Genomic DNA, 14,108 nt, shown 5'->3' with positions numbered 1-14,108 from the left:
TTGCCAGAGATTGAGGTTCATATTGCTGCCCAGGGCGCCCCCCCTGCGCCCTGCACCCTTACAGTGTCTGCCTGTTTGTGTCTGTGTGGGAGCAATGGCGCACAGCGCTACCGCTGTGCGTTACCTAACTGAAGATCTGAAGTCTTCTGCCGCCTCTGAAGTCTTCTTCTCATACTCACCAGGCTTCTATCTTCCGGCTCTGCGAGGAGGACGGCGGCGCGGCTCTGGGACGGACGGCGAGGGTGAGACCTGCGTACCGATCCTTCTGGAGCTTGTGGTTTTCCAGTAGCCTAAGAAACAGAGCCTAACATTAAAGTAGGTCTGTTTCTCTCCCCTCAGTCCCTCGATGCAGGGAGTCTGTTGCCAGCAGGCTCCCTGAAAATAAAAAACCTAACAAAATACTTTTTCAGGAAACAGGAGAGCTCCCTGTAATGCACCCAGTCTCCTCTGGGCACAGTAATAAACTGAGGTCTGGAGGAGGGGCATAGAGGGAGGAGCCAGTGCACACCCATACCTAAAGTTCTTTCTTAAAGTGCCCATGTCTCCTGCGGAGCCCGTCTATCCCCATGGTCCTTACGGAGTACCCAGCATCCTCTAGGACGTAAGAGAAAAGCCTTTTGAACTATTGTGTGTTTTGGGGGGGTTTTGTGTGCGTGAAGGCAAACTTGTACCTTTACTTCAATACAACTTTTTAATTGACTGTACATGTCTTGTTAATGTTGATCATCTGGACAAAATTATGTCAAACGTATCTTACTAGCAAAACATACATTGAAAGTGACGACTTGTCTTCAAGTATGCCCTAGATACATCATAAACTGTTATAGTGTAAATTATTTTAACAAACACAGTCTATTATTTTGATGGTATAAATTAGGGAAAAGCTAGAGAATATGTACTTTTAATCTGAAATATCAATAGCAAACTTTTTTAGACACATGATATGTCCTCAGTGCTTCATTGACAGTTTTTGTTATCCTTTAAATCTTCTAACAAAAATATATTTTGATTACAGATACGGACACAGAGGAAGATGATGATTTTATAGGAAATGAGTGGCCCTCCCAGCCCAAGTCAATACAGTATAGTATGTGCAATATGCTGACACGAAAGATGAAGACCCTTGGATGTTTTCAATCTCCTGGAAGCATCTCCTCGCGCTATGGGACTGTCAGATCTAAGCAGTCAGTCAGCAGAAATAAGAAGTTTTGTTTATTGCTGCAGGATCCAGAAGCTGGGTCATCCTTCAGTGATTCAACGGAGGACTCATTTGACCAAGGTTACTAATTACACAAAGCAAAAGTTCAAACACAGAGAGACAGGGAGCGTCTGTTGTTCATGATGATCTCTGGTTGGCTATCTGTCTTTTTTGCAACTTCAACTGCTTTACTCTCATGTTTTTGTTTTTTTAGTGTTTCTTTTTTCAGCTCTTAGTGGGGGGTTTTGTCTTCCATCAGTTTGCCCTATTACTGTGTTACCTTTTTTTACTTGCCATAAAAGTCCATCAGAAAACATTTTTTTGTATTTTTATAATGTGTGGGTGTGTTATTTGATTGTATTATAAAACTTTATTAAATATACCAAATTTATTTTTTTACAAAACCAGTGTACTTTGTGTCTCTTGTGATGCATTATAAGTTGTTAATATAGGTTTGGCTTTTTCTCATTCTGCTTCTTTTCCGTTTCCTCTTACCCTCTGCATCATTCCAAGAGTTATCACGTGCTGATGCAGTCCTGCAGTAACCATAGTTCAAATATCCCTTCGTAGCCTCATCGTTAAAATTAAAAAATAAAGATTATTGTAATAGCCTTGTTTTTTTCTTTTAAGTGATCAAATTATGATTGTGCTGTGTACAAAAAAGGTTTTGATAATCCCTGGAATTTGCAGTTGTATATACTGTACCTCAAAGTGATTTGAAAGTTACTCTAAAATACTAATTTCCACTTTTCATTTTTGAACTAGTAGCTGTATAACCATACAAAGCTACCGAATATTTTGTTTCAAAACATTAACTTTTGCTATTTTAATAAAGAAAACATTTTACCTGCAGTTGCAGTTTTTTTTTGTTGTTGTTATCAAATATTACATTAAACATTTGTACAATACAGGTTGAGTATCCCATATCCAAATATTCCGAAATACGGAATATTCCGAAATACGGACTTTTTTGAGTTAGACTGAGATAGTGAAACCTTTGTTTTCTGATGGCTCAATGCACACAAACTTTGTTTAATACACAAAGTTATTAAAAATATTGTATTAAATGACCTTCAGGCTGTGTATAAGGTGTATTTGAAACATACATGAATTGTGTGAATGTAGACACACTTTGTTTAAGGCACAAAGTTACAAAAAATATTGGCTACAATGACCTTCAGGCTGTGTGTATAAGGTGTATATGAAACATAAATGCATTCTGTGCTTAGATTTAGGTCCCATCACCATGATATCTCCTTATGGTATGCAATTATTCCAAAATACGGAAAAATCCGATATCCAAAATACTTCCGGTCCCAAGCATTTTGGATAAGGGAGACTCAACCTGTATCTGTAAATTTCCTAAACCTATGTTTTTCAATCTGACAGAGGGATATTTGAGTAATGGCCATTGCAAAGACTTTCTGTAATACTAAAAAAAATGTGCAGAAATTAACCAAACTTTTCTAGAATGCTTGCTTTTTTCCTTGCAGCTGCTTGAGCATTCCTTCACCCCTGACCCTTACCCATGATGCTTTTAATGTCTGTATCGGTTTCTTGCATTTGCTCTTATGCTGCTCTAAGGAAGCAAAGTGTTTGGCTGGAGTAGGGCAGACACCGCACAGCGTGGGTCAGATTACAAGCCATCAGAACCTTGATCTCTGTAAAGTAGGTAATTTCTAAACAACCTCTCTATCAGTAAATCAAATTGAGTGACATATGTCTGAATAAAATAGTCTGGGCTACCAGATGACATATTATAAGTTTTTATTTGAAATTCTATGAGTATCACCAATACACAATGTTCTAATTTAACCAAATCCATACTACCAATAAAAAATAGACTTCTGTTAAACATTTATTTTGTAATTTGGGCAGTTTCCCAGTAAATGTTTTTTTTATGTAGACAATGCTACACCACTGTACCCAGCCTGCATTTTAACACTGCTTCTTTTATGGCTAAATTTTAATCTGTTTTATATTGTGTAAGCTCTTTCTTATATTAATACATTTCTGTTAATTTAATAGTACAGTTTAGATTTATTAGTTGTGCAGAAAACTTGTTAATGAACATATCCGGTAAGTCTTATTATTAAGAAGTCTTATTAAAATATTATGAAAACTTAAGTGTTCACAATTTAAAAAAAGTTGGTAACACTTTTAGAGTAATGAAATATATTAATATATTAATTAAGATATATTATTAGCACTTTGTGTTTATTACTTGAAACAATAATACAAATAATACAACTACTTGTACAGTTTTGTTTCCAGAGTGATATGTTTTTATAATCCCAAGTAAACACTCCTATAGTACATGCTCTTAAAAATGAATAAGGATATACGCACAGGTAGCCCTCATTAAATATACTTGATGGTTGAGTGTCAGCCATTCACTTAAAATTATACAGTATATGACATATGTCTGTGTAGTTTACTTTCTCTAATGTTAGTAAATCTACTCACTATGGTTTTATATCTGTAGGTAGAGTTTATTTTATTTTTTAATATGATGAAGGGTGCAAATGTGAGAAAAGACCCATTAGCTGTCTATGGTCTGCCTTCATCTAGCCTGCTTTGTGTGCTCTGCCTTACATTGTGACAGAATATGTATTAAAATCTTTAATGGGTCAGTATTGTGTTCATTGTCTTTATATTTTCTCTTTCCTTGCTAGTACGCTTCAAAATTCATCCTGTTATGTCAATCTTTGATAACTTAATAACAGTTTAAAAATGTCATTGTTTAACATATAGCATTTCATTGCTGGTATAAATATACTGTGCTTTAATTATTCAACAGCATGAGCTAACCTTTATTTGTGTGTTCTGTTTTATTTCTTTGCAAGCTCTCATCTGTTTGGACTGCTTTAAATTGCCTGATTTTTTTATGCATCTAAACTAGTTAAAATCTGCAATGTGCACTTCTATAGGCATACTGCTAATCAGTAGAGACTATCTAGTTGTCGATTAACGTATGGCCTTACTAAGTGGAAATCATAACTTGTCCTACAATTCTGAGTTTGAATATTAAACACCAGTAAACATAATATTAATATTTGAAATTAAAAAGCAACTTAATGGAATGTAAAATATTTGTCTGGGATCTTAGGTCTGTAGTTGAATATCATTAATATACATTTTTTCTTGTAATTTCTGTAAATAATAGCTGCCCTATACCTTTTTTCAGGTACATAGTGGCATCTCCTTGGGAACTTTATTAATTTATCCTTTTTTTTTTTTGTACCTTTTGTTTGTTTTTAACTTATTAATAATGTAGCTGCACTGGCCCTGAATTGCTCTTCTTTTAATGATCCCCAGCGACTGGAGGCAAATAAAAGCATTCAGTAACTGGGATCAGAGGAACAAGTACTACTTTGTACACCAGTGTGATAATAGTAATCTGAAGATGGTGGATAACTTTGTCCAAAGTAAAGTTCAGAGATTCAATGTTCAGGATGGGCAAGAAAAAATAACCTAGATCTGGATTACTGCAGATTTAGGGTTGATGGCAGATTCAGTACACTGGAAAGCCATAGAGTTAACAGCAAGCCCTGTCAGGATTAATGCCACAGGTTTGGTAAGTTTGCCATTCAATGTGCTATCAGCATGGTCAAGTTTAATCCAAGAGGGTAAAGGTCAAATGTTTAGGTCAGTTGAAATCTGGGATTTATCAGGAAACATGACCAGAGTTATTGCCAAAGGTCGAGTATATTGTGACCAGTCTGGAGAGCACTAGGCAGTGCTATACACAGGTACATGGACACAATGACCTGGCAATGCTTAAGCCAGTTGGCCCGGTTAAAATTGAGGGTTAGGCATGCAAAGGCATTGGTAAGGGAACTCCCCAGTCCATATAGTTTCCTTTGTCAAAGTGAAAGCAGTGTGAGTCTTTCTCTGAGTAATCCTGCCAAATCTTGTTGGCACTCAAGACCTGTGCTAGTCATCACTCCTGCACCTCAGTTGGGATGCCAAAGACAAGAAAGTTTGTGATGAATAAATGCAGGCAAGACAAAGTCTTGCATTATTAGTATAAATGATATTGTTATATACTGTTTGGAATTCTGACTGTTGTCTTAGTTTGTGACACTATTCAACTCATCAGTAAGTATCTTCCGAGAGCTCCAGGCTTTGTGGAATGCTGGAAATAAAAAACATGAAGTGATTGTTGGCATGTACATTGGCAGGTTCCCAAGAGTGATTATAAAGGCAGTAGCTTTAAGTTGTATAAGGTATTGTAATTTTCCATGGAAGAGCCAAGATATTGCTGTACTGTGTGTTGAATTGTGACACATGAAACACAGGGTGGACATAATATATAGAAGGTGAGGATGATGCAGGGTTTGAAGACTATAATTGACTATGGCAAAAAAAGTCCAGTAAATCTGAAGGCTAATTCTATTGATGGTTGTCGTATATACAGATTTATTGTAGATGATCTCTAACAGAATACACCTTGGTAGGCTGTCAAAGTTTGTCTGCTTCAAGTCTATAATATTTTGTGATTGTAGATAGATAACTTAATAACAGTTTAAAAATGTCATTGTTTAACATATAGCATTTCATTGCTGGTATAAATATACTGTGCTTTAATTATTCAACAGCATGAGCTAACCTTTATTATAGATACAGATATGTGCTCATACATCTTTGCTGCAGCTGCACCAAACAGCCCCTCTTGACACGCCAGGCTCGCATGAGAATCTTCTAGCGTTATGCGTTTTTTTTTTTGCCACTTTTTTTGCCAAAATGCATCTTAGTCTCAATGTGACTAGGATGCACAAGGATGCATTGGGTGACTTAAGACGCATTTTCAGAAAAAAGAGACTCCCGATGTTAGCAGAGTTGCACAGGACCTGCCAACTCACTTACACCAGACATCTCGTGCTGCATGGCATATTGAGGCTAGATGTATGAGGATAGACAGACAGACAGATATGTATGAACATCAGTGACATCTGTTAGATGAGGCAGGTAAGCCTCTCCTGTAATACAGTATACACCAGAGTTTTGACTATAAAATGATCTGAAAAATGCAAAGAAGATATTATAAATGTCTTCTTTGTACTATTCTAATTATTTTTATAGTCAGAACTCTGGACTATATTGGTCTATGACTGGTCTATGTCTCTATCTCATCTGCTTACCTTGCCCGCACATCTCTGATCAAAACTCACCAAATTTCCAGCAGTATATACTGCTGCACCTTTGTATAATGCCCACATGACCCCTCCGGTCCAAATACAGATGTGTTCTCATACATCTTTCCTCAATATGCCACGCAGCGGGAGATGCCTGACGTGAGTGAGCCAACAGGTCCCGTGTGAACTTCATTAGTGTCTGGCTTCTTTTTTTGCCAAAATTGTCTTATTCGCATTGCTATGCAACTAGGACGCACAGGCAGACTCTGCTGATTATGATAAAATGATATGCGGCATGCCTATATTCTATATGCCTGTATCTGCATACGGGGTGGTCTTCAGTATGTCGGCTGTCGGGCTCCCGGCGACCAGCATACCGGCGCCGGGAGCCCGACAGCCGGCATACTGACACTTATTCTCCCTCGTGGGGGTCCACGACCCCCCTGGAGGGAGAATAAAGCCACCGTGCCCGTAGCGTGGCGAGCGCATCGAGCCCGCAAGGGGCTCATTTGCGCTCGCCACACTGTCGGTAAGCCGGCGGCCGGCCTCCCGGCGCCGGTATGCTGGTCGCCGGGAGGCCGGCCGCCGGCAGATCGTAGTGAACCCTGCATACGAACTAAGGTGCACTTTAATGGATAAAGTTCCACGAAAAGATACTGAGCGCTACAGAGTCACGTCATGGCATGACTAGAAGGGCTGTTTAACGGGCAAGGAGGCTAGATGTATGTATCTGTATGTGTGTGTAAATCTGGCTCTGATACTAACTAGTGCATTCCCCAGCCATTTACCGCACCGCACGTCACTGATGAACATAGAACACACATACTGTACAATGTGTTTACATGCATCTAGCCTCCTTGCACGTTAAACAGCCCTTCTAGTAGCACCATGCTATGGTGTGAGTCTGTAGCGCTGAGCATCTTTCGCTTGCAACTTATACTGTTACATTATGTTATATTAAAAAAATGGTACGAATAGGACTATGAGGTCTATTTACTAAGCCTTGGATGGAGATAAGGTCACTGGAGATAAAGTACCAGCCAATCAGCTCCTAACTGTCATTTTTAAAACACAGCCTGTGTCATGGCTGTTAGAAGCTGATTGGCTGGTACTTTATCTCCAGCGACTTTATTTCCATCCAAGGCTTAGTTAATAGACCCCTAAATTCTGTTTATGATTGCGACCGTATTTGCATGTAAAATGCTATGCTACAGTGTTTTCAAGGAAAACGACATGGCGCGACTTCAAGGGCTGTTTATCGTGACTGCAGCAAGGATGTAAGAGGACACAGAAAATTAAGATGTAGTCAACAAACTGAGTAGATCTCAAAAATGTAATTGACAAATTAAAAACATTCTGGTGCTGTTTATAATGTCAGTCCCAGGTATTTAAAGTGCTCTTTGATTAATAATGTTTCCTTATCAAAATTATATACCACAGAGATCTAATTTAGTAAAGATAGAAGCCTCCTTGATGCGGTTCAATAATTCAGAAATAGGGGTTAGTGGGTAGCGGTTTATCTCTTGTGATTCCATTAAGCCTACGATAATCTATACAAATGCATGGACCCCCACTTGATTCAGCTAGGTAGGAAGATGTACGGATTACTTATCTTTCTTGCTTGTCATGGACATAGCTTGAGGCTAAGACAGAGAACAGATACACTAAGCAGAGTGGAGGAGATTTGCTATATGTATCATCTTGATATGTATCAAGTCTTGATTCTTTACAGAACTAGAGCTATATTGAAATTATGATTCTAGCATTCTATTGTAACACAAGTGTGGAAACAAAAAAACCAATAGAGTGTAGTCATGCGGACAACTTTGTGTTTTCGAATTTATTTCTCCTACGTTCTAGAGGATGCTGGGGTCAGCATAGAACCATAGGGTATAGACGGGATCCGCAGTAGACATGGGCACTGTAAGACTTTCAAAGGGTGTGAACTCGCTCCTCCCTCTATGCCCCTCCTCCAGACTCCAGTTTTAGAATTGTGCCCAGTGAGACTGGATGCACTACAGGGGAGCTCTACTGAGTTTCTCTGAAAAAAGACTTATGTTAGGTGTTTTATGTTCAGGGAGGCTGCTGGCAACAGTCTCCCTGCTTTGTGGGACTTAGGGGAGAGAAGTATGACCAACTTCTAGTGAGTTCAATGGCTCTGCTTCTGGCTACAGGACACCATTAGCTCCTGAGGGTGCTGATCGCTGGGTACGCCTAGATGCTCCCGCAGCCGGCCATCACCCCCTTTCAGAGCCAGAAGACAGGTGAGTAACCGAAGAAAAGAAGACTTCTTCTTCAGTGACGGCATTTTCTGAGGTACCGCACAGCGAACGGACGCTGCGTGCCAGGCTCCCACACACAGCACTACAGGGTGCAGGGCGCGGGAGGGGGGGGGCACCCTGGGCAGCCATAAAAATCCTCAATCTACCACTGGCAATCTACTAGTGCCAAGGCACTGTCATAACCCCCGCCAGTATAAATATTAAAAAAGCGGGACAGAAGCACGCTATTAAGGGGGCGGAGCTTCCTCCTCACGGCGCCATTTCCTCTCCGCAGTCTGCAGAGACGCTGGTCCTCCTCACACTGCTGACAAGTATCAGGGTGCAAAACGGGGCGGGGGGGGGCACAGTATAAATTGGTGCAATATACTTGATAGTTAAAGCGCTACAGGTCTGAGGCAATTTCTTAGTGGTTTCAGACCCGTTGATTTGGTGCTGGGTTGTGAGCTGGCAAATCCCCTCTGTGTCTCTCTGACAGACTTTACTGTGTGTCTGTGGGTGATTGGTGCACGTGTGTCGACATGTCTGAGGCTGAAGGCTCTTCCCAGGAGGAGGCTGTATTAGGGACACAAATGGCTGCGGGGGTGACCCTGTCGGCACCGCCGACGCCTGATTGGGTAAATGTGTTGAATGCCTTAAATGCTAATGTGGCTCTTATTAGTAAGAGGTTGGATAAGTATGAGTCTCAGACCCAGGTATGGAAGAAATCTGTGGAGAATATGTTATTACAAGTTCAGGTCCCCTCGGGGTCACAAAAACGTACGCTGGCCCAGTTGGCAGACACTGATACTGACACGGACTCTGATTCCAGTGTCGACTATAGCGATTCCAGATTAGATCCAAAATTGGCAAAGAGCATTCAGTACATGATTGTGGAGTTTAAAGAGGTATTACATATCACTGAGGACCCAGCTGTCCCTGATAAAAGGGTATGTATGTATAAGGAAAAGAAACCTGAGATAACGTTTCCTCCCTCTCATGAACTGAACACCCTATTTGAAAAAGTCTGGGAAAGCCCTGACAAAAAGTTTCAAATTCCCAAAAGGATTCCAGTGGCTTATCCGTTTCCCTCTGGGGATAGGGAAAAGTGGTAATCGGCCCCCATTGTAGACAAGGCCATATCGCGTTTGTCAAAAAAGTTGTCTCTCCCGTCACCTGACACGGCAGCCCTTAAGGACCCTGCAGATCGTAAACAGGAAAATACGTTAAAATCCATTTATGCGACCACAGGTACGCTACTCAGACCGGTTATTGCATCTGCGTGGGTGAGTAGTGCTATTGAAAGGTGGGCGGATAACTTGTCATCTGATATAGATGCCCTAGACAGGGATAGCATCCTCTTGACGCTGGGTTATATAGAGGACGCTGCAGCTTACCTAAAGGAAGCTGCGAGAGATATTGGCCTTTTGGGATCAAAGGCCAATGCCATGGCGGTCTCAGCTAGGCGAGCATTGTGGATTCATCAATGGAATGCGGATGCTGACTCCAAGAAGAATATGGAGTCTCTACCATATAAAGGTGGTGTCTTGTTTGGTGACGGCCTCGCAGATTTTATATCTACAACTACCGCGGGTAAGTCATCCTTTTTGCCTTATGTTCCTTCACAACAAAAGAAAACACACCACTATCAAATGCAGTCCTTTCGGCCCAATAAATACAGAAAAGGGCGAGGTTCTTCCTTCCTTGCCACTAGAGGAAGTGGAAAGGGTAAAAGATCACCAGCCGTGGTGGGTTCCCAGGAGCAGAAGTCCTTCCCGACTTCTGCCAAATCCAGCGCATGACGCTGGGGCTCCTCTGCAAGAGTCCGCACCGGTGGGGGCACATCTCAAACACTTCAGTCAGTTCTGGGTTCGTTCGGACCTGGACCCATGGGCTTTACAAATAGTATCCCAAGGGTACAAACTGGAGTTTCAAGACGTTCCCCCTCGCCGTTTTTTCAAATCGGCCTTACCAGCTTCTCTTCCAGACAGAGAGGTAGTTTGCGACGCAATACAAAAGTTGTGTCAAAATCGGGTCATCGTCAGGGTTCCCCAGTCACAACAGGGAGAAGGCTTTTATTGAGCCTGTTTGTGGTCCCGAAGCCGGACGGCTCGGTCAGACCAATCCTAAACCTGAAATCCCTAAACTTCTACCTAAAGAAATTCAAATTCAAGATGGAGTCTCTCCGAGCAGTGATCTCCAGTCTGAAGGAAGGGGATTTTATGGTGTCGGTGGACATAAAAGATGCCTACTTACATGTTCCCATTTATCCTCCGCATCAGGCTTACCTGAGATTTACAATTCAGGATTGTCATTACCAATTTCAGACGTTACCGGTCTGTCCACAGCTCCGAGGATTTTCACCAAAGTGATGGTGGAGATGATGGTTCTCCTTCGCAAGCAAGGAGTCACGATTATCCCGTACTTGGACGATCTCCTGATAAAGGCGAGATCCAGGGACCAGTTGGTGCAAAACGTTGCACTCTCCCTGACAGTTCTTCAGCAACATGGTTGGCTCCTAAACTTGCCAAAATCACAGTTGATTCCGACGACGCGGTTGTCGTTTTTGGGAATGACACTGGACATAGAACTACAGAGAGTTTTTCTTCCAGTGGAATAGACTCTGGAACTTCAAAGTCTGGTCAAACAAATTCTGAAACCAGCAAGAGTGTCAATCCATCAATGCACTCTGTTGCTGGGGAAGATGGTTGCGGCCTACGAGGCCATTCAGTTTGGCAGATTTCATGCCAGAGTGTTTCAGTGGGACTTGCTGGACAAGTGGTCCGGATCCCACCTGCACATGCACCGAAGGATAATCCTGTCATCCAAGTCCAGAATATCACTCCTGTTGTGGCTGCACAGTTCTCACCTCCTAGAGAGGCGCAGGTTCGGGATCCAGGACTTGATCCTAGTGACCACGGATGCAAGTCTCCGAGGCTGGGGAGCAGTCACACAGGGGGAAAACTTCCAAGGAAGATGGTCAAGCCAGGAAACTTGTCTCCACATAAACGTTCTGGAGTTAAGGGCCATTTACAACGGCCTTGTACAAGCGGAACATCTTCGCAATCGGCCCGTACTGATCCAGTCGGACAATATTACTGCAGTATTGCACATAAACCACCAGGGCAGAACAAAAAGCAGAGCGGCAATGGCAGAAGCCACAAAGGTTCTCCGCTGGGCGGAAAAGCATACAAGCGCTCTGTCAACAATCTTCATTCCAGGAGTGGACAACTGAGAAGCAGAATTCCTCAGCAGACACGTTCTCCATCCAGGAGAGTGGGGCCTCCATCAAGGAGTCTTCACAGAAGTGACAAGTCATTGGGGAATTCCTCAAATAGACAGGATGGCCTCTCGGCTCAACAAGAAGCTTCCGAGATATTGTTCCAGGTCGAGGGATTCTCAAGCAATAGCAGTGGATGCTCTGGTGACTCCATGGGTGCTTCAGTTGGTGTATGTATTCCCTCCACTTCCTCTCATTCCAAAAGTTCTAAAGATCATAAGAAGGACAAAGATTCAAGCGATCCTCATTGTCCCAGTCTGGCCAAGGAGGGCTTGGTATCCAGATCTTCAGGAATTACTCATAGGAGATCCCTGGCCTCTACGCGAGTACCTGTTACAACAGGGGCCGTGCGTGTATCAAGACTTACCGCGGCTACGTTTGACGGCATGGCGGTTGAACGCCAAATCCTAGCTCGAAAGGGTATTCCCAGTGAAGTCATTCCCACACTTCTTCAGGCCAGGAAAGGAGTAACGTCAAAACATTACCACCGTATTTGGAGAAAATATGTGTCTTGGTGCGAATCCAAGAAGGCTCCTACGGAAGAATTTCAGCTAGGGCATTTTCTCCATTTTCTACAGGCTGATGTGGATTCGGGCCTAAAGTTTGGCTCAAGTAAAGTACAGATTTCAGCCTCATCAGTTTTCTTTCAAAAACAATTGGCCTCCCTTCCAGAAGTTCAGACTTTAGTGAAAGGTGTGTTGCACATCCAACCCCCATTTGTGCCCCCTGTGGCACCATGGGATCTTAACGTGGTGTTGCAGTTCCTTCAATCACATTGGTTTGAACCTTTACAGAAGGTGGAGTTGAAGTTCCTCACTTGGAAAGTGGTCATGCTGTTGGCTTTGGCATCCGCAAAGCGGGTGTCGGAGTTAGCGGCTTTGTCTCACAACAGCCCTTATTTGATCTTCCATGAAGATAGAGCGGAATTGAGGACTCGTCAGCAATTTCTGCCGAAGGTGGTTTCATCTTTCCACATGAACCAACCTATTGGGGTGCCAGTGGCCACTGACGCCTTGCTCGAGTCAAAGTCTCTGGACGTGGTCAGAGCTTTGAAAATTTATGTCGCCAGAACGGCTCAGGTTAGGAAAACGGAAGCTCTGTTTGTCCTGTATGCTCCCAACAAGATTGGGTGTCCTGCTTCCAAGCAGACCATTGCACGCTGGATCTGTAATACAATTCAGCATGCTCATTCCACGGCTGGATTGCCGTTGCTGAAATTGGTGAAGGCCCATTCTACTAGAAAGGTGGGCTCGTCCTGGGCGGCTGCCCGGGGGGTCTCGGCATTGCAACTATGCCAAGCTGCTACTTGGTCGGGTTCAAACACTTTTGCAAAGTTTTACAAATTTGATACCCTGGCCGATGATGACCTCAAGTTTAGTCAATCGGTGCTGCAGAGTCATCCGCACTCTCCCGCCCGTTCTAGAGCTTTGGTATAAACCCATGGTTCTATGGTGACCCCAGCATCCTCTAGGACGTATGAGAAAATAGGATTTTAATACCTACCGGTAAATCCTTTTCTCTTAGTCCGTAGAGGATGCTGGGCGCCCGTCCCAGTGCGTACTGTATCTGCAGTTAGTAGTTGTAGTTACACACATGTTGTATTACGTTTATGATCAGCCTGTTGCTGAAATTGTTCATGCCGTTGGCTTGTGTTCTGTTGAATGCCACGTGGTGCGGCATGCTTGTGGTGTGAGCTGGTATGAATCTCACCTTAGTTTAACAATAAGTCCTTTCCTCGAAATGTCCGTCTCCCTGGGCACAGTTCCTACAACTGGAGTCTGGAGGAGGGGCATAGAGGGAGGAGCCAGTTCACACCCTTTGAAAGTCTTAAAGTGCCCATGTCTCCTGCGGATCCCGTCTATACCCCATGGTTCTATGGTGACCCCAGCGTCCTCTACGGACTAAGAGAAAAGGATTTACCGGTAGGTATTAAAATCCTATTTTTACAAAGACCACCTAACCTTTTGGTAGTTGCAGCTATCTTATTTTTGTAAAGATGGTACCATAATTGTGCATCAGGATTTTAATCATTTGTACTATGGGGTTATTTTTTTAATAAGCTTCTGTAAGTGACTATAAAATTACATTTGGTGAAAAACACTTTACCACATTTTGGTCCAAGATATCCCAAAATGCCCCATTGGCAAAATGTAGGAACCTTAAACCACCAAGGAATTCCCTAAAACACTGGGATTTTTGCAGATCGAAAAACGTGCATGTTAAGAAATTTGATG

General features: G+C 42.5%; 1 protein-coding gene across 4 annotated transcripts in view; it reads left to right on the top strand.

Annotated features, from left to right (window-relative positions):
* The window catches only part of TNRC18 (trinucleotide repeat containing 18), a 1,076,633-nt gene that overhangs the window by 544,269 nt on the left and 518,256 nt on the right, over positions 1–14,108 (top strand). For all 4 annotated transcript variants that reach the window (XM_063934091.1, XM_063934092.1, XM_063934093.1 and 1 more), the window contains one exon: positions 1,016–1,279. In XM_063934091.1, coding sequence (XP_063790161.1) covers positions 1,016–1,279 — 264 coding nt within the window. The remainder of the gene's footprint in view (positions 1–1,015; positions 1,280–14,108) is intronic.

The sequence above is a fragment of the Pseudophryne corroboree genome, chromosome 7 (assembly GCF_028390025.1).
Source record: "Pseudophryne corroboree isolate aPseCor3 chromosome 7, aPseCor3.hap2, whole genome shotgun sequence".
NCBI classification, from domain to species: Eukaryota; Metazoa; Chordata; class Amphibia; order Anura; family Myobatrachidae; genus Pseudophryne; species Pseudophryne corroboree.
This window is presented reverse-complemented; position numbering and strand designations above follow the sequence as displayed.